Source organism: Mustela lutreola, chromosome 8 (assembly GCF_030435805.1).
Source record: "Mustela lutreola isolate mMusLut2 chromosome 8, mMusLut2.pri, whole genome shotgun sequence".
Lineage (NCBI taxonomy): Eukaryota > Metazoa > Chordata > Mammalia > Carnivora > Mustelidae > Mustela > Mustela lutreola.
Window position 1 is genome coordinate 25,798,725 of NC_081297.1, and position 24,157 is coordinate 25,822,881.

Here is a 24,157-nt window from a genome sequence, read left to right on the forward strand (position 1 = left end):
CTTTACAGCAACCCGTGTTATTGTCCTGACCTCCCAGGTGAGGACCCCAGAGAGGAGGACTCAGGTGGGACAAAGATCCCAAGGTCTTGGCTTTCCTGAGTAAAATGCCAAGTTTTCCAAACTGGAACCTTTTGGCCCAGAGAGATTCTTTGGTGTATGGGAATTATTTTCCAAGGGTTTTAAAATCAGAGGTTTAGGTTCTGATATTAATCTTATAAAATTTAATATGAGGAACATTCTGCATTATCAGGATGCGATACTGAATTTAAAGCTACCGGATACTGTCATTGCCTGGAGCTATACTAAGGAGCCGACTAGTGGATAGAATAGAATCGCAGAGAGAGAACTGAACTGGATAGCTGCCATGCATCAGGGACCCCACCATATTAAGAAAATGTAAGGTCAAAGTCTGTGGAAAGAGGAGAATTTCTTGGCAAGTTCAGCTAGAAAAAGGTGGCAGGAGAATGGAATCACAGCACACTGAGTTCAAAAGCTTCACCCAGGGGCACCTGTGGGTGAAGCGGGCTCAGTGGATTAAAGCCTCTGCCTTCTGCTCAGATCATGATCTCAGGGTCCTGGGATGGAGCCCGGCATCGGGCTCTCTGCTCAGTGGGGAGCCTGCTTCCCCCTCTCTCTCCACCTACTTGTGATCTCTGTCTGTCAAATAAATAAATAAAATCTTTAAAAAAAAAAAAAAAAAGAAAACAAAAGAAGCTTTGCCCTATGTCTCGGTCATGTTTATACAAGTGACAAGTGCCTCAGAGTCATCAGGTACTAGGTTACATTGCTGTTTTTTATTTTAATTTAATTTGAAATTTTATAGCCTGTTTCTGTTTCTTTTTTAAACTTGCTTTGGTTTCAGACTTTTGTATGAGCTACACTCTTTTATATTGGGATATTTTTAACACAGAATGACTTTTTAAATAATTTGAACACATTGCATAAGAATTTTGTTTCCCTTCTAAATTAATTTTGTACGTTAATCAGGTCTGGAAATCATCGGAAGGAAAGATAGTCCTGGCCTGATGTCTGTTTTAGGCAAAGCTTCATCAACACTCCAGATTTAATCTTGGAAATATATGTACTACTGAGAAAACCCTTTACATAGGTCATTTTATCTTTTGAACTTTTATTTATAAGATTGATTTATTTATTAGAGAGCACAAGTGGGAGGGACACAGAGAGAGAGAGAGAGAGAGAGAGACCTAGACACTGCACTGAGCGCAGAGCCTAACTCAGAGCTCAATCCCTATGACCCTAAGATCACGACCTGAGCCAACACCAAAAATCAGTTGCTTAAACAACTGATTTTAAAATGGGGTACCCAAGCACCCTCATTTTATCTTTAGGAATAACATTCTGCCTCTTAGTGCCTCTGCCCCTTTGGTAGTACCAGCCTTAGCCTGAACAAGAGGGGTAGCTGCTGTAACCCTCCACGTTAGAGGACCTCACTCTGACCCTCATCCAACTGTGTCCTCTCCCCATGGCATAAGACATCCACTGACCTAAAAGGATATGGTCACCTAGAATCTAGAATACACTTCCGGTACCCTAGACTCCAGGGTTCCCTGCCCACCCAGTCCTAAGCTGGTTTCCAGGTGCCGTACCCCAGGTCCTTCTCCCGAAGGGCAGACCTCTCCACGCATATACACATAAACATACCCCAGAAGGGTGGCCAAGGAGTGCCCACTGGCTGGGTCATGAGCCTGGACATGGAGTAAGGATCCATATATGCAAGAGGCAGAGGGTGAGTTGAGAAGGGGTAGAGGTCTCAGACCAACTCTCCTCATGCCATTTGTTCCAGCACATAACTAAAAGCACTGAAGAAGGGACTCCTGGGTGACTCAGTTGGTTAAGCAGCTGCCTTCGGCTCAGGTCCTGGGATCGAGTTCCACATCGGGCTCCTTGCTCGGCAGGGAGCCTGCTTCTCCTTCTGCCTCTGCCTGCCTCTCTGTCTGCCTGTGCTCACTCGCTCTCTCTCCCTCTGTCTCTGCAAATAAATGAATAGAATCTTGGAAAAAAAAAAAAAAAAGAAAAAAGCACTGAAGAATTCTACATCCAGTCCTAGACTGTGGATTCTATAAAGTTATGTTCAAGAGGGTAGGACACTTTTATTTAACAACACAATCACGTGCTTTGTAACTTTTAAATACTTAGATATGTTGTAATGGACATCCATTTCTACTCTTATCTTGAGTTCTGCAAACGTTAGGGGTGAGCCTGTCCTTGGGCAAATCACTCCCTTCTCTGAGGCTAGTGTTGGTAGCCTCGGAAATGAGAGAGAGAATACCGACCTTTCAAGGTTGTAGAAGGACTGGAGAGAGACAAGGTCCATGAAGCACCTGGCATATAACCAAACAGAGATGATGTTCTATGTTGATTTTTTTTGCCCCTTACCCGGAGTCACTCCTTTGAAACTATTTGTGTTGATAGGCATACGCGTGCATAAACCAGACACACACACAGAGCAAACCCAGCCTCCAGAGGATGCACTCTGTTCAAGGGGTCTGCAGAAGGACCCTTGCTTGCTCCAAAGTATGACCCAGAGACGCAGCTGTACGTGGCTGCCCAGGGATTTCAAATGGGCAGTTCGAAATGTGCCTGCATTGACGGGGAAGAAAAATAGGATCATTTGGAGAAAAGTTGGTTTTTTTCTTCCCCTACTCATTCTTGGCTGAGCTTATCCATTAGCAAAGCAGTTTATATTACTAGAAACCAACATTTCTCCTCACTATTCTCAGAGCAGCCCTGGGGGTGGGAAGCTACCATCTTGCTTAATCAGAAAGAAGCCAAAATTCAGCACAAGCACAGCATCCCAGGGAGTGCAGGAGAGACGCAAAACATGATTTCCTCTGGACTCCAGATCCTTCCTTTCCTAGTATATGGGATTCTTCCTGCATTCCGCTTCCATGCCAAGACTTGATGCGGCTTAATAGAACGATGCACCGCATCGAGGAATGCAGAACAGCCCATTCCTGGGGATGTTCGATTTGGCCCATGCGGGTGGTTTGGGGGCAGTCGTTTGTTTGCGGTGTTTTAATGTACTGCCAACATTTAAAAATGAAAGATTTCCCATGGAATTCTTCTCTGGGCTTCTCTTTTCTGAAAATTGAAGAGTTCAGCAAATATTTATTGAAGAGCTTCTTTGTGCCCTGCTTATTCCGGGGTCAAGGCAATGACAAAACAAAGCTGGGAAGGTCCCTGGGATTGTGACGCTTTCTCTAAATGAAGGTGACAGACAGGAAGCCAGCTTGCTTCATAGAACCTAAGTAAGACTGTGAGATAGAGTGATGTCCGAGAGAATGATTGGTTGGTCAGAGCCTTTGGAGAAGTGACATTAGGGCCGAGGTCCCATAGATACCTAGGAGCCTAATGGGAATATCTTGGGGGCAGAACATTCTGGGCAGAAAACAGTCAATGTAAAGGGCTTAAGGTTGAGATCGATGTGGCCCCTTCCGGAGGCAACAGCCGGGTCCGCGGGCATCACTGCCCCTTCACAACCGCATCTGTAGGCATTTGAATTTGCCAACTCCTGGCTGGTCCTCTGACGAGTGACTGGGTTATTTTTTTAAATATTGTAGAAATTATTTCTGAAGTCGCATCGAGCACTGGCTGTCCAGTTGGTGCACCACGGCAGCACTGTGGGAAATGGCATCACAGTTTTCCGGAAGAATTGCCACGCCCACAAGAGTGCCAGTGATTTAGAGCTTTGCTGCTTCACGTATGGTCCACAGCTAGAGAGCCTGTTAGAACCTCAGATCCACCGAGTCAGAACCTGCCTTTTAACAAGCTCTCTGTTGTAACAGGCTCTTCGGCAAGCATTGGTTTGAGGCATCTTATTGCATCTGTACAGATGTTTGTAAACTTCTCTGTTACGCTCTCCTTCATTGGGAGTGAGTTTTCTAATGCTGGGGAGTAGTGGCTGTGCCTCCCATAGACCTGGTCCGCTCCCTCCACCCAGTCTCTTCTGACATATAATTGCAAGATGGATATCGGATTTAGTGGGTAATGAACAAAATTTCCCTCCATATGGGTATAATTAGCCTGTACTCTGATACAGAATATCAAGAAAGAAATACCTACTTTCTAGAAATTTATATATAACTATTATAAATCCAAAATTCGCTCATTACATTTTATTAATGCTATTATGTATCCTAATGCTTTCGGCTACCTATTTAAGGCATACGCTTTCTATAACTTTGCCAGAATCTTAATGGTTTACCATTACTCTTTTCCAAACCTTGGTTCAGTAAGGCTTCTGATAGCTCAGCTAAAGCTTCAAGGAAAAAAGAAGAGTCACTTGCTTAGATTAAAGTTATTTTTAAGAAGGTACTTCTCAAAAATTACCCTAAAAATACCCAGGGAACATGGTGTAGCTGAGTACAGGTTCATTTCTTGTTTTAATTTCTAATAATTCAGCGTATCTCTGCTTTTATGCTTAAATGGAAGGACGTTGGTTGTAGTGAGTTGCCCTTAATTTTATTCTTATTTAAATCAGTTCTAAAATGTGGTTGCCTGAAGCCCTAAGACTCCAACCATCTGTACAAAACTTTTTACTCTTCAGTTTGATTGCTTTCAACAAGAATGGTTGGATAATTGACACAATGTAAATACTTTGCTATGTAATTAACAAGAAATGCCTCCCCCTCAAAGATCTCATGGAAGAAAAATTCTAAAGAAGGAAGCATAGCTACTCAAAGGCATGAACTTGAATTTGGGGAGAAACAAGAAGGCTGTGCACAGTATCATCAAAGTAGAAATTGTCGCCATTCTGCTATACTGATACGTGTGACTTAGGGCTGATGGAGTTGTATATTTGTATATTCGTATATTCACCATGCTAGTTACTGAGCAAGGGTCACAGAGCTGGAAAGAGAACACGGTTACTGGCCGTGGCCAGCAGCTGAGAGGCGAGACCGTCGTGGGTTCCTACCACAGGTTCACGCCCTTCCCACCTCTCACTATACATGTCCCCAAATATCTTGCAGTGAAAAATGCAGACGTAGGAGTCGAAACAGCCATGTTTCACAGCATGGCTGTTCAGTACTCACCCTTTGACCGATAGAACTTCTTGGAGGTGGGTTTTCTGAGTGGCTGTGCAATGTCCTCATGAGTCCCAGCTCCTAGACCTAGATGCATTCACCCCAGTCTCTTTCAAGAGAAAAAGATCAATCTGAATATGTCAGCTTCAGGAGGGAGAGCACCCAACTACCAGTACCTACCTGAGGACCTGACAAGAGCATTTTGAAACGGCTCCAGGATTGTTCCCGGGGCCCTTCAGGCCCTCTGCCGCGCCCTCTGCCACATGTGCACAGTTCACATAGCTAAAAAGTGGCAGAGCTAGAAACTCACCTGCAGGATTGTCTTACGCTGGGGAAGGTGCCCATGCAGTCAGCTGGCCCTTCAGACAGCTGGACTTGTGTCGGCCGCATGTCGGTGACACGTCTCACTGCAGGAGCAGTGGCTTATGTCTCTGTGCATCGCCTAATGCACAAGGGGTCAGCTTCGGCAATTAGTTCAAGTGTCAGTTGTCACTAAGAGTTTCCTTTTCAAAATCAGTAGTGGTCCCAATATCAGGGTTTTCTCTGCCTGTTACCAGATGCAGAGATGAGTTAGCATGGTTCCTATAAAAGGGACTTCCAGGAGGAGGAAATATGGCAGGCAAGAGAAGCAAGGTAAATATGAACCCTACAGGGCATGTTTGAGTTCAACATGGGTTTTGAGCCCTTTTTCATATTTTTGAATTTTGATAGCCATTTGTTATATTTTTTAACTCACTTTGCTTTATATTTTGCAAATAAAGGCTGATTTCATGACTGCTTGGTCACATAACAAGAAGGTAACACTCTTGGTGATTGCTAAGAGAGCCCATCAGATCTTACAGGTGAGCGGGAATCTTGCCTTTCTCTTGCCTGTCAGTTATTGGGTGTAATAATCTTTGTGGTTAAGCATAGCTTCCAAATTAAGAACTCATGGTGATTGATGCACAACGAACCTTGCCAGCCGAATACATACCTAATTCATTTTCAAAAGACAAGGATGACTTTCCAGTAAAGTATGTATTCTTGAAAGAAGACGGAGGTCTTTCTACTGGGTAAGCTTTAACTCTAGAAAATGATAATCCAGACAAAAACTGATCTGAGGGTATAGTGTGGAAGGAAAGAAATACTGAACTTAGATTCGGAACACCACTGCTGGATAACTGGTGTTGTTCCCCAGTCCCTCACACGGCCTCTGGACATTACTCAGACACAGTTTTAAGAAGGTGGGTCATCTAGTTCTGATGGCCGAGTGTAGTGGTGGGGGGAGGGGGGACCAGAGCTGGTAACAGGAATGCTGGTAGCAGCCGAGAGGAAGGAAGGGGAGAAGGAAGCAGGGGAGAGAGGGAAGCAGCAAGCATACGGGAGGGTATAGCAAATGTAGGAGCAAACACTTCCCATCCTTCAGTGGGACGTAAGGGCATCGATAGCTAGCATTGTGGTTGATCGTGATCATGGCCTTGAGTTATCCTGAAAAATCAAAACTATATTCAATTTTACAAGGCAGAAGTAAATGACACCTTTTAGAATGTTTGTTAAAACTTCTATTTCACATTTTGGCAAATAAAACCCAAGCTGTAGAGAAGAGCTTCTAAACCACGGTGAGGAGATGTCGTGGCGTCGCTGTGGTGGGCAGCCTCGGGGGAGGAGGGGTGTGCTCGTCACCTTCCTGTGGAGAAACTCATCCTGTATCTTTTTTAGGTACGAATTTCTGTTTAAGATTTCATTAGAGGGAGAGAGTTCCAATGCTTTACGAAACTATTTGAAAGCCACTGATCTAGACATTTCGGTAATGCAGAATTCCTTTCCTCGGCGTCACTCCCATTTCCCTGCACACACATTCAGTCCCCAGTAACAGACCTGCCGCGGACCTGGGTCAGAGCCACACGGAGCCACCAGCCCACTCCCGACAAACCCCCCATAACAGCTGGCCAGCCCCTCAGGGCAGTAGCTGTGCCTGAGGAAGGTGGCAGCCTGGCCCGGTCAGTGGGATGGGGCACGAGGAAGCGCAGGGGCCTGCCTGCACACCTTCCCGAGGTGCTCCGCCCTTGACACTCTGCATGTCCCGGCTGCCTCCACTACCCACCTGTGAAGAGAACCCTGAGAGAGTATAGCAGGCCCTCCTCAGGAAGTGATGGAAAAAGGCCGGAAACATGAGTTCAGAGCAAGAAGGAGAACCCTGGGTAAGAGAGACCCCCACTCCTGGCACCCTGGTCCCAGGGGCTGTGCTCATGTAGCCTTATTCAGCAGAAGAGCCTTTCCAGAGCCATATTTGTTCTGCTGGGCAGGATCACCAGCGAAGCTTCACGGCACACGTTCCCTCACGGGGTGGGTGCCCAGGAATCTCTTAACGTGTGCCGGCTCCTCAGGTGGGGAGGTCGCCCTCATCCCGCGGCATCAGGATCTCACTAATGAGAAGCATATGTTCTAGTGCACAATTCATTCATTCTCGTATTCCCCGTGGTTCATTTCCTCCCACAAAGCACGGCAAGCTTGGAAATGGCGTTTGCCAATAACAGCAGGACTGCTGAATCCTGAGATAGTATTTCCCTTCATTCGCTGAAAACCTAGGCCAAATAAATGCTTCTTTCCCAGCTGCTTGGTTCCCTTCAGTTTGAATGTTAGCCACACTTCTGTAAGGATGTCTGTTCTGACAACCACACCCAGCTTTTCACAGAAGGTCCTCTGATAGTTTTGGGGTTGGGTTGCATGTTGAGCCTTCTCATGCTCAGATCCTACTGAGCTCCTATGCTGAGGATATTTCTTAGTGCTGGGAAAAGACAAAAGGAATATAGGACCCGGGCCCCAATTCACGGAGCCTCTGGTCAGAGAGAGGAGGCAAGACACGGGCCAGGGGTTAGCAACGGAAGCAACATATATTTTGGAAAAGTGATGCATCGACACATGCCCCAGGAGTGCTGAGACGTGGGACAGTCCTTGAGTCCTAGAGACACTAAAGCCCAAGACGTGACTTGAGTCTTGAAAGATGGGGAAGTTTCTGAAAGAGAGAAAAATCATGGGCGATTAGAGCAGCCGAGGCCGGCAAAGCCACAGACTTAAGTCCGGTGTACACCGTGTGAGCTGACGTTTGAAGAGCAGAGGATCGGAGTGGGGCGCTAAAGGGGCAGGTGGGGGAAAGAGCTCTGAGCTCGCCCAACCTCCACCTGCAGGGCCCAGGGCCTCCCTTTTTTTTTCTTTTTTTTTTTTTTCTATTAAGTTTTTGATGTTAATTCCAGTTAACACAGTGTTGTCTTAGTTTCAGGTGTACAGTATCAGGATTCAGCGCTTCCACACAACACTCGGTGGTCATGGTGATAAGTCCGCCCTTCGTCCCCTTCACCGGTCTCACCCCTCCCCCCACCCACCTCCCTTCTGGTGACTGGCAGTGTCTTCTCTATAACTAAGAGTCTGTTTCTTGGTTTGTGTCTCTCTTTTCTTTTTTTCCTTGGCACATTTGTTTTTCTTAAATTCCACGAATGAGTGAAATCATGTAGTATTTGTCTTTCTCTGACTGACTTCTCTCACTTGGCGTTATACCCTCTAGCTCCATCCACGATGCCATTCCTTTCATGGCTGAGTAATATTCTGTTGCATGTATACCACATCTGCCTTATTCACTCACGTATCGCTGAACCCTGGGGCTGCTTCCGTGATTGAGCTATTGTAGATAATGCTGCCGTAGACAGAGAGCATGGGTCCCTTAGCATTCGTGTTTTCCTATTTGGGGGGCAAATACCCAGTAGTGCAGTTACTGAATCGTAGAGTAGTTCTATTTCTAACTTTTTGAGGACCCACTTACCCTGCCTTCCTGCACACTACCTCCTCCTCTTCTTCCTCTTGGTGTCCTCCCTACCTCCTCCCCCAGCTGACAGTGCTGCCTGTTTTTCAAAACTTACATCCTCCAGAAGCCCCCTCCGCCTGTCCTGTGTTCCCAGAGCAGGTGCACAGAGCAGTGGTGTGGTCTCCAGTCACTGGCCTCTCTGGTCTCCAGGCTGGACTGGGAAACTTATCAGCTGGGGAATTGGGGGCTCCATTCACCAGGCTTGCCCCCAGTTCAGCTGGGAGCAATTTTCAAAGTGTTTTTCTAGTTGATGTGCTCGTGTTGTCGAAGGCAGAGGCAACTTAGCTGTCCGGTTAGGTTTGAAGAAGCAGCAGTTAGGATCCATGAGCTTCAGGTCTCTCTGTCTGGATCCCTTCAGCCTCAACGGATATCCACACCCTTTGCAGAGCATCAACTGAAGAGCCCAGCCTGGGGAAAACAAACCAAAGAGTGCACGCCGCCTCCTGGCCGAGGGGGAGATCTTGGCAGGGCTGTGTTGTGCGGGAGCCCCAGGCGGAGTGGAGTGTGGCGTGGAACCAAACAGCATGGGATCCCCAAGTGGAAAACTGGAAACGGTCGCCAGTAGTCTGCTCCCTACTTTCAGAGAAGCTTCCTTCCCAAGCCTAGAAGGTCCTAAGCTACAGGTGTCAAAGGTCCTGTGTTTCATTTCCTCCGGAGCGCTTGTTAAAAAACATTCAGTGGAGTAATTTTAAGGATCTAATTGGCTTTATTAAAGGATTCATGAACTGGGCAGCATCCCATCTAGCAAGCAGAGAGGGGAATTCTGCTGAGAGAGAGAAAGGTTTTTAACGGCAGAGTGAGGGCGCAAACAAAAGAAAGGACTTTATTGGTAAGGTTGCCGTCATAAGAGGAGCGGAGGGGGTCTATCAGGAAACTCCCTAGTATTCACCGGGAAATTCTATGTTGACTGGTTAAAGGTCACGTACCTGCAGGGTTGAAACTGTAGTAGGTGAGGTACCAAGTCTTGGTTTATGGACTTGGAGCCTGAACTTAGTGGCACCATTGTGGGCCTGTGGTCTTGTTTTTTAACACTCTGGAGAACTAAGCGATGCCCTGAGGAGCTCAGTCCTCTCTCTGGCTGCTGTTCTTCAGCAGGTGAATCTGAACTGGGCATCCTTGTTCACCGACTCAGCTGAGAAACTTCCCAGTTTGTATCCTTGTCTGATGTGAATGGAAATCCTCTCCAGCGGCGACTCAACCTGTTGCATGGGAAGGTCTTGCAATGCTAGGCGCTTACTAAGGAGCCTCTCCGGCCTTCCTCCTTTGTTTAAGCGCTGTCTGAGCAGAGGAGGCAGCAAAACTGGAGGCTTTGCCAGGGGCACCTTCCACCCACTGTATTTGAATGTTGCTATAGCAACTGACAGGCCCTAGAGGCAGCGCCAAGTATTGTTTCTTTCTTCTGGGAGAACAATCCACTGTTACCTCCTGAAGTGTGTGTGTGTGGGGGGGGGGGGGTGTAGGGAGGAAGACAAGGATTTGGAGACCAGAGGGGAGAGTGGTTGGTGCACATTGGTGTTCAGGCCTCGAGGGGACCGGGTTGCACCCTTGGCCGTTTCAGGTGGTGGGACTTTACCGGAACAGGCTCACCCGTGGAACTCCCTGGGCACTGAGGCAGGGCAGGAGACCCGCTGAGTGAGGCCGCCACCCCAGTGGGCTGGGGTGAGTGTGCGGGGACGGCTGGAGGGCTGGCCAGCGCTCTCCCTTGCCTGCCGCTGCCAGCCTCAGCCATGGGCCTCAAAGCAAGGTTCTCTGCCTGTGAGTCAGGTAACAGCCAAATGACCTTGGGCGCTGGGTCTGTGTCTGGAAAAATTAAAAAGGGCAAAAGTCACCAATGTTGGGAAGGTTTATAGGAGATGCAGCAGGGTAGATGAGAAGTAGCACTGGCACTGAGGACGGACAGATGGACAGATGTGAATCTGCTCCTGCTCTGTACCCCTCAGGATACCTCCCCAATCTCCAGTGCCCTTGTCCAAAAGAGAAAATAAGTCCTGTTCTATAGTGTTGCTGTGAGATTATAGACAGTGCCTATAAAATACATCTGCTGTGACCAGCCTGTACATAGTAGGTGCTCATTAATGTTAAATACTAATTAATAACTGAATTAATAACTAATTAATAACTGATGCGGACATATCCAGTGTTCTCCAGCACCAAAATCAACTGGAAACTTTTTAAAATACTCACCTAAGGGGTGCCTAGGTGAGCCAGTTGGTTAAATGTCCATCTCTTGGTTTTGGCTGAGGTCATGGTGTCAGGGTGGTGAGATCAAGCCCTGCATCAGGCTGCACACTTGGTGGGGAGTCTTTTTGGGATTTTCTCCCTCTTCCTCCCCACCCCACCCCCACATACTCACTCTTTCTCTCTCTCTCAAAATAAATAAATAAATCTTAAAAAAATAAAATGAAAATACACACCTCTAAACTAGGTTTACTGGGTTAGAATTTGCAAAAATGAGACCAAGAATTCTCTGTATCTTCTTTTAAACTTTTGTAATTCCAGTGTAATCAGTGTGTAATTTTGGGCAGGAAATTTGCTTGTTTTCTTGAGAGTGAAGAGTATACACAATGCTGCATTACCTGCCCCCACCTTTTCTTTCCATTCCCACCAGCCCTTGTCTTGCGACCTTTATTCTACTATACTCCAAAGTTTTCTGGTGGAATTATCTGTGTTTGCAAGCAAGGATGTTTGAGAAAGTGGTTGAAAGTAATATTTAATCAGAAAGGCAAGGAAAAACTAAAGTTTCCATTTTCCCTGAAAGAAGCTGAAAAGAATCCACGAAAAGCTTATGCCATCCCTAGATGACTTTTGGACCGTGTTGGCTACCAACATGACACTATAACGTGACTGGTGTGATACGTGTAAGCCTGAAATAGGTGTTTAGCGTGCGTACAGCTGACGTTTTTTCTGCATCCCACAGGAACGTGGCTGAAGAGCGGTCTAGGCCTCGTGCACCAGGAAGGTAGCCAGAGGACGTGGACGTACATTGCCCCTCAGCTGGGGTACTGGGTGGCTGCCATGTCTCCTCCCAACCCAGGTAACACGAAGCCAACACCCTCGATGGTGGGCAATGATTTCTTTGAGGGTCCAGGCTAAGTATGCTTTTGGAAAATTACTTCAGCAGGGAGATCCTACTCAGAAACGGTTGAGAAGGGCGCCTGGCTGGTTCAGTCGGTGGAGCCTGTAACTCTTGATCTCAAGATCGTGAGTTTAAGCCCCACGTTGGGTGGAGAGATGACTTTCAAAAAATCGTTGAAAATCTGAAAATCAAATGACCAAACGAAGGCATTTTGTGGGGGTGGAGGAGTTCTGATTGTGACTCTCCCATCTAGGATAAGAATAATGCACAGAACATATTCCTGTCTCTTGTCCGTTTTACTCAGACAGCTGCCATAGGGAATTCCTAATCTAACCGCCACAGAGGCGGTTCAGACCTCCTCCCTAATTCCAGAGACAGCTGTGGCCTGTAGTAAGGGAAATGTGGGGGCAGGGCACTCCTCAGAGCCGCTAGCAAACAATCCCCATCAGAGCCTTCTTGGGGCAAAAAGCTTGATTTCCTAAAGGCTTAAAAACAAACTAATTGCTTTGTATCTAGAACAATATTCATCTCCATTAAGCAAATGTGAATTAATTCATATTTTTTAAAGCATAACTAAAAAAATTTTTTTTGACCTATATGCCCTAAGTTATCTCAGTGAATATTCTAGAATTATTTCTTAAAATAGTCAAGTTTGGAGAATTCTGTCCAGTGATGGCTTCTGATACTCAAAATGCCTTCAGAATCTGTATCACTTAGACCCCTTCCTTAGTGAGATGTTTCGTTGGTGGCAGACCTTGATGCTCAGAGGGTCCCTTGGATTTTTCTTAGACATATCTAAGAGTTCTGCACCGCCAAGTCTGGTGAATAAAGTAGGTAATTGAGCTAGGTCAAAATGTGCTATGGTTGAAAGCTGTCTCTTGTCATGAAGGACTCCAAAATATGTCAGCAGTGGAATGATCACCGGAATGAACACTCAGACTCCCAGAGTAACTGATTTGGTGGGGTTGTTGAGACATCAGTCCCATGCACTTTCTGGTCCCATTCTAAGAACATGTACATTTCACATCCATTTTAAGAGACTGTATTTCCTTTGCAATAATGTTCTTGGAGCAGTAGAGGTTGTGAGCCAGGTACAGAAATGCCCCGGTCTCCAAATTTGAAATATCTAGAATATGACTAAGAGGAAGGAAGGAAAGAAAAGAAACTCCTTAAGTACCCAAATAGAGGTCACAAAGCCCATGCGTTAGTTAACTTTGATTTGAGATAGATTTCCGACAACATGGCTCTCAGTTTGCCCATCACGCCACAGAATAATAGATCCTCTGTAAAGAGGGCAGAAAGAACCTCTTGCCGTAGGCCCACCAACCCTTCCTGGCAGCAAAGGAAGAGACAAGAATCTATAAAAAACATACAGAGCATAGCCCCTGGGGGCATTGAATGTAGAAATACATACATCAGTAACCTCACAGCCGTCCCTCTTATAAAAACAAATTACAGAGATGCTGTGCCTTCATGAGCCCAAAACCAACAAGAAAATAATCAGGGCTTTTTTTCTTTCATTCTCTAGTTAAGAAGGAAATGAAGTAAATTTTCTAGAGATTTCCATTGGCAGAATTTAAGATAATAACGTTTTAAGTACTTCAAGGTTTGAGCTTGAGTTATTTGGAAATGATTTTTATGTGTACCCCAGATTTCTTGGTGGCTCCCACCAAGGCATTGCCCATGTCTCTGGGGGTCGTGTCGGGGTAAAAAATGATTTCTCTGAACGATTAAGGCAGTGTATAGTTGTCAGTTATTTTTCCAACTTTTGTATATATGAACACCACTCACCCCATTGAAGTGAATTATGTTTTGGAGAGAATGGTGGTACCTTTTGAACTTAAGTAATGTCACTATTTTCAAAAACTAGTACACCTCCTTGGGCTTATCTAACTCTGAAGTGGTCTCCTTGCAAAGATTTTTGAGGAAATCTAACCCTTAAAATATCAAGAATCAGTAAGTAAATGGGTGTTTATGGTACATAGTGATCATAACAGTGCCAGTTGGACATAATGAAAAACTACATTCCTTCCTTCCTTCGCATTTATTGGCTTACTGCAGGGATGCCTGGACACCAGTGTGTCCCCAATATTATAATTCGGGGAGGTTTTCATTGTTGCTTTCAATCTATCATAAGTGCCACTAAGATGGATTCTTACTACTATTGAACATAAAGAGCAAGTTAAACTCCCTCTTGGGATTCTTTACAACATACATTAAGAAGAAAATACTTTAATCTCTGCTACCTTGTCTGTAAGTTCTGAAGAGCTCTGTGGCCAAGGTCAGCTTAAAAAGGCATTTTATTTCTTAAAATGAAAGACATTTTAGAAACACTTGACAACCCATAATCTGTGGATTTTTTTTTTAAGTCATAGCCGATTTATATCATACATTTCAACTGATTCATTTAGGCAAAGGGCCCTCCACACAGTAATAATTGTCCAGGTAAAGTGCAAATAAAATCTTACGATTTTTTTTTTCTCCTGTAGTACGAAATCCCTGGATATTCAGGGATTTCTGAATCTCTCTGAGTTTAAGAGTCCCACTCCTTATGTTATCATGCGTCCTTTTTCTTTTATTGAAAGATCTTGTCTGTAGAATGCTGACAGTGCTACCGAGGGCAGCTGTCTTCAGGCTATGGAGGGACCATTGACACTGCATTCAGTATTTGCGTATTCAGACTGCTCCCCGGCCACAGCTGCTCCAGGGACAGTCGAGGTAGTCCCTTTCCATTGGGTGAAATTCTGGCGATCTGTAAGCCCATCACCTAACGGGTGTTTGCATCTGGTCCCTGCTCCACGCCCCACTTGGGAAGAGGAAGCAAAAGAGACGCTCTGGGTTTAGTGTGTCCCTCTTCTCCTTTCAAGGTGTTCTTCAATCTAAAATGCCCTTTTCTGACCTTCTAGGTCCCGTTGTCACACAGGACATTACCACGTATCACACGGTGTTTCTTTTGGCCATTTTAGGAGGAATGGCTTTCATACTTTTGGTTTTGCTGTGTCTCCTTTTATATTATTGCAGGTAAAGTTTTACCTTTTTGGCAATCTCTTTTTTTAATTTGGAATTTCTTGGGCGAGCATTAATATTGAGGAATTTTTTTTTTTTTTCCCTGAATCAAAGTCCTTTTTTTCTCATGAAAAATATCTAAGAACTGAAGATTTATCCTTAAAGTTGTGAACAAATGAACATGATGTGGGGGGCATGCTGTTTATAAGTTTGCACAGAAAGGGAGTTTGGGGTTGGTTTGTTTGTTTTTAAGTTTGACAGTTCTCATGACTCGTTAAGAATATTCCTGAACACTGATTAAGAGATGGTGTTCTCAAGGACAAAGCAGAACTAAAATTCTTATTTTGATGTCTCGGCTGTTCCATTTGTGAGAATGTTTGTTGTCGACTCTTGAGGGACCATTTTTGAATGAATAACTTGGTTGAACATCTCAAAGCCTGCAGGTGAAATCTGCAGCCTGTGCTGTTTTGAATCAAAATAAGGCCAAGGGCGTGGGGTGAGAAGGCTTCTGGCGGCTGATTAGTTGTGAATGTTTCTTCCTGTGGAAATGGAGACGGGATTTTGAGTGGAACTTTACTGCTCCAAGAATGTTTAACCTTTTGGTTTGGATTTTATCTTTGATCGCAGGCGGAAATGCTTGAAACCTCGTCAGCACCATAGAAAACTGCAACTTCCGGCAGCCCTGGAGAGTTCCAAAAGGGATCAGTCAACTTCCATGTCTCACATCAACTTGCTCTTTGCTCGTCGGGAGTCAGAATTCCCCGGTCCCCTCTCTGTCACCAGCCACGGCCGCCCGGACGCCCCAGGGCCCAAGGAGCTGATGAGTGGGGTCCATTTGGAAATGATGTCTTCCAACGGAGAAGTGGACATGCACACGCCCATGCTGAAGCTCTCCTACAGTACCTCACAGGAATTCAGCTCTCGGGAAGAGCTTCTCTCTCACAAGGAAGAGGATAAAAGCCAAATCTCTTTTGATAACCTGACACCAAGTGGGACGTTGGGAAAAGAGTACCACAAGTCTGTGGAGATTTTCCCCTTAAAGTCCAGGAAATCTCTAGAAAGAGAAGGCTGTGAGTCCCCCGGCAACAGCGAATACAGGAGGAGCTACAACGCCATGCTCTCCCAGCCTTTGTTTGAAAAGCAAGACAGAGACGGTCAGGCCTCTGGTAACCATATTCCCACAGGAAGCAAGCTCACCATTCAGGAACACATGTACCCCGCGCCTTCATCTCCCGAAAAGGAGCAGCTGCTGGACCGCAGGCCTACTGAGTGTATGATGTCGCGATCAGTAGACCACCTGGAGAGACCCACGTCCTTTCCGCGGCCAGGCCAGCTGATCTGCTGCAGTTCCGTGGACCAGGTCAATGACAGCGTTTACAGAAAGGTCTTACCTGCCTTGGTCATCCCCGCTCATTATATGAAACTCCCGGGGGACCATTCCTATGTGGGCCAGCCCCTAGTCGTTCCAGCCGACCAGCAGCTGGAGATCGAAAGACTGCAGGCTGAGCTCTCCAGTCCCCATGCAGGGATCTTCCCGCACCCCTCCTCCCAGATCCCGGCGCAGCCCCTGTCGTGCCAGGCCATCTCCCAGCAGCACTTGCAGGACGCAGGCACCCGGGAGTGGACCCCGCAAGGTGCGTCCATGTCAGAGTCACTCTCCATCCCGGCATCCCTGAACGATGCGGCCTTGGCTCAAATGAACAGTGAGGTCCAGCTCCTGACGGAAAAGGCGCTGATGGAACTCGGGGGTGGGAAGCCGCTCCCACACCCCCGGGCGTGGTTCGTCTCCCTGGACGGCAGGTCCAACGCGCACGTTAGACATTCCTACATTGATCTCCAAAGAGCTGGAAGGAACGGAAGTAATGACGCCAGCTTGGATTCTGGCGTGGATATGAATGAACCAAAATCTGCCCGGAAGGGAAGAGGAGACCCCTTGTCTCTGGCGCAGAACCACCCGGCTGGCCAGGAGCATCCGCCGAAAGAGCCGAGGGCCACGGACAGCGCCTCCTACACGCAGCTCGTGTACCTGGACGACATGGACCAAAGCGGGAGCGAGTGCGGCACGACCGTCTGCACCCCCGAGGACAGTGCCCTGCGATGCTTGCTGGACGGCTCCGGCCGGAGAAGCGGCGGCCAGCTGCCCAGCCTGCAGGAGGAGACGACAAAACGAACTTCGGACGTGCCCCCGGAGCCGCTCGCCAGCTCCGAACAGAGAAGATCTGCTCAGGAGGACGACGAAGAGGAAGATGAGGAGGACCAAGGAGAAGACAAGAAGAGCCCCTGGCAGAAGCGAGAGGAGAGACCTCTGATGGCGTTTAACATTAAATGAGCGATCGCAGAGCCACCTGACCGTGGAGTATAATACAGTTGCCAAAAATTCTTTCTTACAGAAGCGTTTACCTGTCAGTGGAAGACATAGGACGGCGGCGCCCGTGGGAGTGGACTTCCGTTGCGTCAGGGTTCACTGTGTCATTGTCAGAAGAGAATCAAAGTTATGACTCAGAATAAAGGATGATGTTAACCGATGCCTCGCCTCCAGGGAGACGGCTGAACGTAGCGCCCGGGTGTCCCTCGGCGTCTGGGACACGGAGAAACCACAAGTGATGTTGCTAAGGTTCTGCTGATAACCTCAGTTCTCCCTCAGATTCTGGAAACGGATGAAACTCTTTTTACATTGCTTGAATCCATTTTATCATGATAATGCTCCTGTGAAGTTATTATTGAGAAATTAGCTTAGCACTTAGTGTCTCGAGGTATGCATTATCTCAAAGGAAAGCTATGCATCGCTCCTTCGTGCTCTTACTTTGCTTAGGTTTTTTGCGTTGGTTCGATTTTGTTTCGGGTTTGCTTTAAAGATAAAAACAAAAACAACGCAGTTTGGTTGTAAAGATTTCCTTCATTCGTTTTCATCTGTTCTGCTTCTCGGTGGTTTAGTTCGGTGTCTCCTTCCGGGAACTCCCGAGTGTCACCTCTTAACATCCAAGCCTTTTAAATGAAATCGTACTGAAGTTTTTATCAGCTGAGAGCCCTTCAATTCTGGTCCCATTAACTCCAAGTGCCTTTTTTACAGTGACAACAACAGTCCCTCACCTTTCTTCTTCTTTTTTTTTTTTTCTTTCTTAACTCCTTTAATTGAACTGCCTGTATTTTATAAAGTTATTAAATGAGACCCCTTTTCTTTAAGCTGCATGATGCCAAGTGCCCGTTTGTGCTCCAAATTCTCATTTCAACGCAGTGTTCTCTCTAGTTCCCATGTGTGACGTGGATTCTGTTGAGCTAAGGTAGACTAGAGGACACTTTAGAGATCCCCTTCTCTCCTCTATCCCTTCGGCCACTAGCCACCATTATGGTTTCACTGGCTGTCTGTATATACGGTTATGTATCAACTCGGGAATCCTATGGGCTGATCTTGCTCACCCAGACATGGAGTATGGACTGAGCAAGTGAATGTGACTATTACAGAAATCGTATGTACTATCCAAAAGTGCCAGAATGACTCTTCTGTGCATTCTTCTTACAGAGCTGCTTGGTTATCCAAAAATGAAAATTCAAAATAAATGCTGAATAAAAACAAAAACAAAAACAAAAAACAACTATCCTGTCATCCTTTTCATTCATTCGGAGCCATTATTTGTTGTTTTGGAGTTGCTCTTAAGAATTGGCTTTTGGGGAGCGCCTGGGTGGCTCAGTGGGTTAAAACCTCTGCCTTCGGCTCATGTCATGGTCTCGGGGTCCTGGGATCGAGCCCTGCATCAGGCCTTCTGCTCAGTGGGGAGCCTGCTTCCTCCCCTATCTCTGCCTGCCTCTCTGCCTACTCGTGATCTCTGTCAAATGAAAAAAAAAAAAAAAAAAAAGAATTGGCTCTTGGGCACCTGGGTGAAGCATCTGCCTTTGGCTCAGGTCATGATCCCAGTGTCTCGGCATCGAGCCCAACAAGGGACTCCCTGCTCAGCAGGGAGCCTGCTTCTCCCTCTGCCCCTGCTTGTTCTTTCTCTCTCTCTCTCTCTCTCTCTCAAATAAATAAAATCTTTTTTTAAAAAAGAATTTCCTCGGGACGCCTGGGTGGCTCAGTTGGTTGGACGACTGCCTTTGGCTCAGGTCATGATCCCGGAGTCCTGGGATCGAGTCCCACATCGGGCTCCCAGCTCCACGGGGAGTCTGCTTCACTCTCTGACCTTCTCCTCGCTCATGCTCTCTCTCACTGTCTCTCTCTCAAATAAATAAATAAAATCTTTAAAAAAAATAAAAATAAAAAAATAAAAATAAAAATAAAAAAGAATTTCCTCTTCATTCCCCAGCAGTCTGAAATGCTGGTTGTTGAACTTCTATTCAGACACTCCAGAGTGGACATGGCAATTAAAATCCACCTTTTTTGTTTAGTTTCATTCAAGAACACAAGGTAACATTTTGTTGTGTTTCAGATAGGGAGAAATGTCTATACTTTACCAGAACACTGATGTGTTCTATTGTGTTCAATATTGATTCACTTGGAATAGCTTCAAAAGGTTTCATTACAATGACCAGAACCATCCTGATGAAGTTCTAGAACCTAGTTGAGGTTCGGTGGGCTGAGGTCTGGAGCCGATGACCAGGAAAGAATTCTTGAGACTTCTTTGGTGCAAAATGGTGGTTTATTAAAGCACGGGGACAGGACCCGTGGGCAGAAAGAGCTGCTGCCCCGTTATCCTGAGGAGTGGCTGATTACATACACAGGAGTTGGGTAGGTGAGGACAAAGAGGGTGATGTTAGTCTCTAAGGAATTTTGGAAGCAAGGTCTCTAGGACCTTGAGGGGCTAGCTATTGTTGGGAGAAAGGTTATTCATTACTAGTAGTAAAAATCTTGTGATACCCTTTAGATGTCTATCAGTGGGCCATATGCTTGGGAATGATTCTCTACACTATCTCGGAAATCTAGAGATAAAGTTTCATATTTCTCCTAGCAAGTGACCTTGTTAGTGAGATTTGGGTTTAGAAGAAATTTAACTTTATTTAGGGCTTGAGGAACTGAGTTATTTGCCTCTGGAAATTGTGCTATTGTTAGATAGCTTCTTTGCTGTAAATCTCTAGGACATTGGTAAACCAAGGGAGACTCCTGTCTTGCAGGACTGTGATCTCTGAAAGTTAACTATTTGTTTTTCTTTTAGGGCAGCCAGAGGTGCCTGAGGAATGTCACACATATTACTGAGGTGAGTGGGTGGAGACAGGGTGCAAGGTGCCAGCTTTTGCTTTGTCCTCAGCCAGCCTCCTGCTCCCTCATCAGTCCCAGATGGGTGAACTATTAGAATCATTCCTGGAGACATCAGAGCATAGAACACATTCAACTAAGCTCTGTTTTACAGTAACAGCTTCATTCCAAAATCTTTATGCGTGAATTCTTTGTGGACAGAAAACTAATCCAAGTTGATTTTTATCACTTTGATTCTCAAAGGTTGATGTATTTTACTTTTTAGGGGGAAAAATTTGAGATTCCCCGATGGTGCTGGGTCATCTGAATGGATGGGAGTCTGTGGTTTAACAAGTGGGGGACTGTTTGGGGTTGAACATTCTCACCAGTATTTTCAGACTTCACTCATAAAGACTACTTGTCAGTCACCTTCCAAAGAAAAAGTAAGTGGCTGCTCCAAGAATACCTAGGGCCAGACATCGATGATTGGGAAAATGCTGGGAGACTCTGAGGTCTTTCCAGCCCTGGCAAAGGTTGCTGCCAGTGCTTATTAAAGCATCAGTTTCCAGAAAAGGAATCATTTATAACGCAGTTACCTGTGAAAAGTAGGTAACGCGTTTCCTGTGAGAACTGATTATGGGAGATTTGGTGGGATGTTTGGAGGGAGAGGGGTTTTTCTCACCCCTCCTCATTTGGCAGGACAAACCTGATTTGGCCACAGTTATGAAAAGTATGGAGCAGCCAACTGTGGTCACAAGACATCACGTACCCAGGAAGGCGAGGCAGTGGGTTTGCCGGAAGAAAATCAGTTCTGCCAAAGGTAAAGCTTAACTTGTCTTTTGTTCAAAAAGAGGATCAGAGGATTATGTGCTTGCTCAGGGTGCCAACACCGATCACCAGACTATAGCAGTCTAGACAGAGCACTGTGACTGCAGACTTTAAACATTTCGTTTATTTTCTTTCTAGCCTGTTAAAGGTAAAATACGTCTCATTATTAAAAATCAATTATGTTGTTGCAAGAATGAAAGCCATCAAAGGTATCTTGCTCTGCCACCTAGTGGTGAGGTTTCACCTGCCTGTTACAGAGATGAGACAGATGCTTGCTGGCTGTCCAGGCCAGCTCCAGAAACACGGCGCGAGTATGTGCACGGGGATGGCTCTGACACTGGTTCTGTCCTCCAGACAAGGAGAGCAAGGAGATGGGGCGGATGGTTGTTGAGTCATTACCCTAAAAACCATATATCGGAAGCCATTATGCATTTAATTCTCAAAAGCTTGTGAGGGAGTTATGTTCATTCCTTGTTTTAGCTCCAAATAAATGGGGGCTTGGGGATTAAGTATTTGAGGCCGCTCAGCTAGAATCAATGGGACGTTGCATAAACCACCAGCTCTCTGGAAATGAATGCATTTAAAGTCATAAATGTTCCTGATAAAGGATATAGGACATGACTTGTAGATCATAAAACACATAATTGTTAATTCCATTTGACTGTTGATTTCCATAGAATGCTTTCATTGATTTTTGTCGTAGCCGGCCTGTTGCAACTGACAAAAGGATGTAGTTCTGACATGCACATCTCTTGATTTTTTTTTATATTAATGATTAACACGGAACTGAATTGAGGAAGACACATGTTGGAACTTAAGTCACTGAGTGACTTCTGTGTTGAAGCAGATAAAAGTGTTCGACTGCTGAAAGAGTATTTCCTCAATTTTTGTGCTATTCTCAATATAATGGTTCCAGACATGGTACCATTACAAGTTTAATCTGCATTATTAACATTTTCTCCGTCTCGTTTTTAAATTCAGACAATCAGCAGGTCAAGCCTCTTTCTGGAGCATTTGCCAGTTTCCATGGTGTAAATGCTCCCATGTGGCCAATTTCAGACAATAGAGTGATGTCACACCGGAGTTGGGAAGAAATGCACAGTAGCACGGCATTATATTTCCACCAAAAGGATACAATAAAGGGAAATAACCCCAAGAGCATAATCACATGTACAGTTGATCTTCATCATTTGGGGAGTCCATATTTGCAAACCTGCGCACTTAACTAAAACTTATTTGTAACCCCGAAATCAAGCCTTGAAGTGCTCTTGAGGTCATTCACAGACATGCAGAGCGTTAAGTTTGAGAATACATGTATTAGATGAGCGTTGTTCATGTGTGAGTCATAGGGCTGTTGGCTGTGAGTTCAACATTAATGTATCAACAATATGTATTAAGTAAGATGTACCCGGAGAGAAACATACATCAAACAAGATGATGTTTTGATCGTGGATGAAATGTGACCAGGGACTCTCAGAATCCCAACCCTGAATTTCCCCTGATTACAGTGGTTCTAATAGTGTACTCACAAATTCAGGGTTCAGGGTAACTTTACAGAACATGACTACTACTAATTAGGGAGTGGACTGTAGTAAATAATAAGGAAATGATGTGCTTCAAGTGATTAGTAACCTTGTTTTTTATATCATTTTAATTAAGTTGTTCTATGTTTTTTAATTAAATTATTTGTAAATTAAGTATAGTTTTTAAGAATGGCTTTGTCTGAGGATGCCTAGGTGGGTAAGTGGGTTAGGCGTCTGTGTTCGGCTCAGGTCATGATCCCGGGGTTCTAGGATCGAGTCCCATGTCAGGATCTTTGCTTGGCAGGGAGGGTGCTTCTCCCTTTGCCTGCTGCTCCCCCCTGTTTGTGCTCACTCTCTCTCTGACAAATAAATAAAATCTTTAAAAAAAAAAAAAAAGAATGGCTTTGTCTAACAACTGGCTTGCAAAATTCCTGACATTTCAAGTCCTCTCTGTACCCCAGCATGCCACTAGCTAGAAGGTGGCAGCATATGAACAAAGTCTTTCTGACTCCATCACCTGGTCTCTTGCTTTTTCAAAGCTCACATAGAACCCCTACTTAGGACAAAAACAAAACAAAACAAAAAAACTAGGTGCAATTGCTTTCCAGGCTTTAGTCTAATTTAGCGTAAGATGAGTCGCCTTCACTAGGAAAAGGACCACATTCTTTATCCAGGGGTCAGTCCCTGCAGACTTGGGAGGAATTTATGAAAGAGGGTGCCCTAAACCATCCCAGGAGATACACAACACCATTTAAATAACAGAGACCCTGTGCCTTTGAAACCTTATTTAGTATAAATTAGCCCAGATAGATGCTAAAACCCTGAGGCAAAGCACCCAAAATATACACCAGAACCAGAAAGGAAATAGACCACAAAACTGATAAACTTTAAGGGGCACCTGGGTGGCTCACTGGGTTAAAGCCTCTGCCTTTGGCTCAGGTCATGGTTCCAGGGTCCTGGGATCGAGCCCCGCATAGGGTTCTTTGCTCAGCAGGGAGCCTGCTTCCTCCCCTCTCTCTCTGCCTGCCTCTCTGCCTGCTTGTGATCTCCCTCCCTGTCAAATAAATAAAGTCTTTTTAAAAAACTGATAAACTTTGTATGATTTCTTGTGTTTATCCCTTTCATTCTTTTTAAAGATTTATTTATTTGAAAGAGAGAGCAGAGGGAGGGGCAGAGGGAAAGGGAGAGAGCATCCCAGGCAGACTCCCTGAGGAGCATGGAGCCTGACGCAATACAGGGCTCCATCTCAGGACCCTGAGATCATGACCTGAGCTGAAATCAAGAGTTGGACACTTAACTAACTGAGCCACCCAGGACCAGGGGATTAAAAATGAGTATAGCTGTAAATAGAAATGTGTGGTAATTCAACTATTTCAAAATTGTGTGATTTCTTTTGTCTTTATTATTTTTTTGAGGTATAACTGACTTAGAACATTATATTAGGTGCATAGTGTGACTCAGTATTTGTATCTATTGTGAAGTGATCACAACATTAATCTAGTTAATAGCCATCACCACACATAGTTACAGAATATCTTTTCTTGTGATGAGAACTTTACAGATCTACTGCCTTAGCGGCTCTCAGATACATGGTACAGTATTAGCTCTCCTCTCCATGCTGTCCATGACATCACCAGGACGTACTGAATTGTTCACTGGAAGTTTGTGCCTTTTCTG

General features: G+C 45.4%; 1 protein-coding gene across 2 annotated transcripts in view; it reads left to right on the forward strand.

Annotated features, from left to right (window-relative positions):
* Positions 1 to 18,967, forward strand: part of FAM171A1 (family with sequence similarity 171 member A1) — a 125,796-nt gene extending 106,829 nt beyond the window's left edge. For both annotated transcript variants that reach the window (XM_059184055.1, XM_059184054.1), the window contains 3 exons: positions 11,801 to 11,917; positions 14,866 to 14,980; positions 15,593 to 18,967. In XM_059184055.1, the coding sequence (XP_059040038.1) occupies positions 11,801 to 11,917; positions 14,866 to 14,980; positions 15,593 to 17,294 (1,934 nt within the window). In that variant the 3' untranslated portion in view covers positions 17,295 to 18,967. The remainder of the gene's footprint in view (positions 1 to 11,800; positions 11,918 to 14,865; positions 14,981 to 15,592) is intronic.
* The last annotated feature ends 5,190 nt before the right edge of the window (positions 18,968 to 24,157 follow it).